Source organism: Dendroctonus ponderosae, unplaced genomic scaffold (genome assembly GCF_020466585.1).
Source record: "Dendroctonus ponderosae isolate FM_Combo_2020 unplaced genomic scaffold, Dpon_F_20191213v2 Dpon_F_20191213_1, whole genome shotgun sequence".
Classification (NCBI taxonomy): Eukaryota; Metazoa; Arthropoda; class Insecta; order Coleoptera; family Curculionidae; genus Dendroctonus; species Dendroctonus ponderosae.
Window position 1 is genome coordinate 29,011,944 of NW_026017110.1, and position 5,492 is coordinate 29,017,435.

Here is a 5,492-nt window from a genome sequence, read left to right on the forward strand (position 1 = left end):
ATTTAGGTATATATTATTTCATTCCCTGTCATGGATCCCCTTAAATCTGGATCAAAATTGTGTTCTGAGTGGTACAATTTCGACGTCCTTACACATTGGAGTCTCGGTTCATTATTAATGGAAATAGGAATTTGTTTGCACCCTGTTGAGTAAACAGCACATTTTCTATTACCATTAATAACCGAGAAAACATGTGTAGACACCGAAATTCGGGTACCCCGAGTATTTTGTGCCTTTAAAAATTTAAAATTCCCGCTTCTAACTAGCCGATAATCTAGATATCTGTTTTTACCGTTAAAGCTTCCCGTTATTGACGGTCAGCCGGTTGTAGCGCAACGCGGTTCCAAGTTTTAACATTATACCGCCACCTCTCTTATTTTACTTTCTCTATGAGATAAAGACGAGTAGAGAGACGAGAGAACAAGCTCTGGCTTATGTAGTTACTTATGTACAAACATAGAGAAAGTAAAATAAGTTTACTTCACAGAACATACCCCAGGGGGATATTTTGTGGTTTACTTATTATTATTTACTTTCTCTATGTGTACAAAGAAATTATTATTTTTCATTGGTCGTTTTGGTAGCTATGGTGCCATCTATCTTCTCATGTGACAAGTTTCGACAGAGTAGACAACTCGGTTATTTTATTTTAATTTTATGTAAATTGAGTTATTGATAAAACATTTTGTTCAAAAGGCGATTTTGTTTCATAAGTACCGTCAAAAACCACTTAAAAAAATCGAAAAACAGAAATTTGGGGACAATAAATTATCTACCGTTTTATTTCTAAATCTACGGTTTTTTTCCTATCCGTTCTACCGCTTTCGAAGTTCTTCGTCTGGCAACGCTGGTTGACAGTCAAAGTTAGGGTCTCTGGCATCCCTGGGCACTCTCACTTAAAAACCTAACCGAGAACGACTGATTTCATAATCGCCAGAGGCGCTACAGACCATAAAGAGCTACAGATTAAATCATAAAATAACCCACTGTAGGAAAATATTCTGTGGATGAATGCGATAACGCAAGTCAAATGTCAAATAATTCTTCCCCATTGTTGTTTATGGGTTTGTCATGGGATGGGGGTCTCACTCAAATAGTCAAGGCCAGACCAAGATTTTGCTTGTCGTTAGCGCCACCTAGGCCTTGCTTACGAGTCAACTTACTCATAAATGAACGGAAGATCCCCGAGGGGGTGCCACGGCGACGTTTACAGCGTGGGTGCTGATTTCAAATACGCTGATTTGCATTTTTTGCGAAGCGTCTTTACCGCCATCAGAGAAAGGCATTATTTCCTACCCAAGTTTTTTGCCCTCTGCGACTAATAGTTTATTAAAAAATGAGTTTAAGATCTTGTTGTGTGCCTCAGTGTTATGATATGTGTTCTAAACGGTAAGCTTTCGTATTACTAGAATTATTTACATATTGATTCCTGGAGGACGCCAACATGGTGCATAGCCTCGTACATTTTTCGTATTCAAATTACAACACAATAAAAGCACAATATTTTCAGGTGTTCACTTCCTAGAAATGAGAAGCTGAGAAGCATTTGGATGAGGCGGGCTGGATGTGAGCATCTATTGAAAAAATTTAAACTTCGTAGTGGATTTATGTGCTCTAGACATTTTCACGATGCGTGTTTCAAAGCAAACGGGAGACTATTACTAAATTGTCTCCCAACAAAATACCTCCCAGGTATGTTTAAATAAGACTAGCCTATGTCTTAATTGTTTTAAAGATTACTACATAAATTATTCACCCTACATACTACATATATTTCGAAGGTTTCCAAGCTATTCTCTATGGAAGTTTCACAACTTCCATAGAGAATAGCTTCTATCGAGAGAGTATACCATCGGCTAAGGGATGTGTAACTCCCGAGAAAAATCAAGGTATTTTAGTATTTAAAATTATTTACATTTGTTTACTTCATGATTGCCTGTTTCATGCTTACAGATGGTATTCGTATGGTAGAGTCGAACACGATTTTAACCCATACGAGTCCGTTGGAGTCCGTCATTAAGCCAGCCAAGGTATATCCTGGCAAAAGACGCTTGGTGCAACCAATAGTCGAACTGGGCGATATTCCTGGACCATCGCATGAATATGTTCATGTGACATCAAATATCGCCACAGTTCCGGGTAAGTACTAATTTTAAGAAAGTGATATGTAAATTTAGCAACCTTTCAAGTTTTAGGCTCAAAGGACACTCTTTCCAAGGGGAGCAGGGGAGGATCAGCACCTGAATTGTGCACCCTGAAAAAATTTAAAGGTACGTTTGTATTATAATGAAAGTACTTTAATCATTTGTATTTATGTGCGTAGATGATATTCTTCCCGGTGACCGCCCTTTTACAGCTGTCACCAGTAAGATTGCTGCAAGTGCCACAGTTTCGAGTAAGTACATATTATCCTACTAATAATATATAATTCTTCAATGTTGTAACATATTTTTTATTCGAATGAATCAAAAAGTGCAATTTTTCGAACAGAAGCGATGATCAAAAAGAAGCACTTTTCTTTAGCGTTCATTTGTTTTACTTTTACGCACCGGCTTTGCCGCACAGTGTGCGACAAAGTAAATGTGACACTTTGAACTTGCCACTGTCATTATATATTTTTTAGTATTTTTATTTAAAAATAACCGAAATGCTTTTTTAAGGAGTTACGTAGGTTTATCAACAACTATTGATCCTATTTTCAAGTTTACTTACAATTTGTAAATTATACCTTTGTTATAAGTTCAGTCTCATAATCGTTTTAATGGCCTACTTATCTACTTTTGGGATGTTGTCACACGTAAAACACGATCTTTTTAAGAAGCGCAAATGTCATGCAGATTATGCAACATGCATACACCATCCCAAGACCACAGGTGTTTCAAGTTGAAAAAGTACTTAAACTTAATTACAAACTTCAAAAAATGACATTGCCACAAAATTTTAAATATGAAATCGATGCATTTTATTATTCGTGTAATCTTTCATTCGAATAAAAAATAGTGTTCGATACGAAGGCGAAAATTTGTTTTTCGAAATCCTGACGGATACGACCTCGACTTCGTCTCGGGTGTCAAACGCCGTCGTCGTTCGAAAAACGACATTTTTCGCCCTTGTATCGAAAACTACTATTTTCTTTTCAGGTGTAAGGAGAGTGACTTTGAAAGTAGTGAAAATTACAGAGGTGTTGCAAGGTGACAGCAGAAGCATTTGTCACCTCGCAACAAAATTTTGTATGAGGGCGTAAAAAAATTGAAGAAGTTGGTCCATCGCCAAGAGGTGAGGAACAAAAAGTTAAAATCTGACCTTAAAAAATCGCAGTCCGCCCTTTTGCAAAATTTTAAAAATGTGAATGAGTACACAAGAAATTTTATTTTGTCCCAAAATAAAAATCAAAAGTTGAAACCGCGCGGTAGACGGTTTTCACTTGAGGATAAAATTTTTGCTTTGTCAATATTCAAGCAAAGCGGAAAGGATTACCGATTCTTGTCTAAAATGTTTAGTTTACCTTCTCGTAAAACGCTTGTAAAGGTTCTACAACATATACCTTTTCATACTGGACTTAATAACCATATGTTCCAGCATTTAAAGGTACGAGTGAGTAAACTACCATTGTTAGACAGGCATTGTGTGCTCATGTTTGACGAAATCGCGTTGCAACTTGGTCTTCAATATAATTATAAACTGGACTGTGTAGATGAATTTGTAGATCTGGGTGGAGCGGATCGCAGACCGAAATTTGCAGATCATGCATTAGTTTTTCTTTTAAAGGGCGTTCGCAAAAAGTGGAAGCAACCAATTTGTTTCACTTTTTGCGAAGGCACGACGCAAACTGCAGATTTAATTAATTTAATTAAATCTGTAGTTCGCAAGGTTCGTGAAACAGGTTTGTCAATAGTGACAACTGTTTCCGACCAAGGAGCGACTAATGCAGCGGCAATTAGGTCGCTTATTAGATACACAGCGCCAGTGTATAAGGAAAGCTGTTGATAATCGATACCAGGGTTATCTCGTTGACAAAGTGGAGATCGTTCATTTATATGATGTTCCTCACCTTTTTAAAGGCTTTAAGAACGGATTATTAAAGGCCGATCTCCATTTCGTTCAAGACGGGGTCCGCAAAGTTGCGTCTTGGGACCATTTGGTACAGTTGTATCGGATAGACAGCAATATGGCACGCTTTTCTTTAATTTGCAAGCTAACGGATGAACATGTGTTGGCAAGCAAATTAAAGAAAATGAGTGTCAAACATTGCACGCAAGTGTTCAGCAGAACTGTGGCATCTGCCATGAAGGTCAGGGCTGAAATGAGTGTTGATTTGAACCAGTCTTCGGCTCACTATTTAGATCCTAAGGCAACCGAAACGGCTGACCTCTTTTTGTTCCTGGATGAACTGTTTGACAGCTTGAACGGAAGCCAGATTGCAGTTCATCCTGGAAAGCCAATGAGGAGTGTGGTGACACAAAAGTCTAATCATGTCTCGTTTTGGGTGTCCGTTGCCCTTCCCCTGTTAAAGTCTATGTCATTTTCCAACTCCACTGTCACTCCATCCATTAAACACCTTGTTTTTACGTTGCGTGGCTTCTTATACATCTGGAATGATCTAAGGGGCAAAAACTTTAAGTATATTGCCCCTAGATCATTCAACCAAGATCCGGTCGAAAATTTCTTCAGTTGTATAAGAAGCCATGGTGCGAGAAACACCCGTCCTAATTGTTCCGCATTTATGTCTTCCGCCAAATCCCTCCTTATAGATGGTTTTGTGTCATCACATTGTCTTGGGGCAAATTGTGAGCCGGACGAATCAACAGGAATTTTAGCAAATTTGAAATCTTTTGTTGAGACCCGCAGCGCGCCACTTTCTGCAGAACATTTGCGAGTTCCGGTGGCAACTTACTCAACACCGGAAGGCCTTGTTTGCAACAATCCCCACGATTTCGCCACTCCGTATGTTGCTGGGGTTGTTGCAAGAAAAATTTTATCCCAAGTGGAATGCAACAACTGTCGCAAAATAATAGAGTCGTTGGAAGATGACCCTCATAATATACTCATAAAACATCGCGAGTATATTATGAGGGAGAGACATCTGATGTATCCGTCCACTACATTTTTTATAGCCTATAGACATATAGCTAATGTTATTTTCTTCCTGCTTCCTAAATTCATAACAGCTTATGGAATCAGGAAGAAAATTATTGATCATTTGCGCACAGAAGAGGATATTGGGTATGTATTCTGTGCTGAACATGAAGCGAATACATACCTAATGTACAAAGTGTGCACAAATGTCATTCTATTTGGCTATATGTCTAAGGTTATTAGAATTTTAAGTGGACGAGACTTCCGTCATAAAGATGACGACCAAGTGACTCGATTGGCCTTTAGCAAGTTTTCTACGAAAAGAGGTTATTAGTGGAGTTGAACAACTACTTTCTCCATCACATGCAAATTTTGCAAAATGCAATTTATGTACTGACTTTAGTTGCCTATCCTGG

At 38.2% G+C, this 5,492-nt stretch overlaps 1 protein-coding gene across 6 annotated transcripts; it reads left to right on the forward strand.

Annotated features, from left to right (window-relative positions):
* Positions 1–897: 897 nt before the first annotated feature.
* On the forward strand, positions 898–5,486 carry LOC109532813. 6 transcript variants are annotated; one of them, XM_048670575.1, is made up of 6 exons: positions 898–1,389; positions 1,511–1,692; positions 1,954–2,139; positions 2,196–2,270; positions 2,324–2,395; positions 3,141–5,242. In XM_048670575.1, the coding sequence occupies exons 1-6, from the start codon at positions 1,337–1,339 to the stop codon at positions 3,242–3,244; spliced, it is 672 nt and encodes a 223-aa protein (XP_048526532.1). In that variant the 5' UTR covers positions 898–1,336; the 3' UTR covers positions 3,245–5,242. The 6 variants fall into 6 exon arrangements, with proteins under 6 accessions (XP_048526532.1, XP_048526531.1, XP_048526528.1 ...); XM_048670574.1 differs by having other exon boundaries at positions 900–1,389; positions 2,190–2,270; XM_048670571.1 differs by having other exon boundaries at positions 918–1,389; positions 1,511–1,889; positions 2,190–2,270; positions 3,141–5,486.
* The last annotated feature ends 6 nt before the right edge of the window (positions 5,487–5,492 follow it).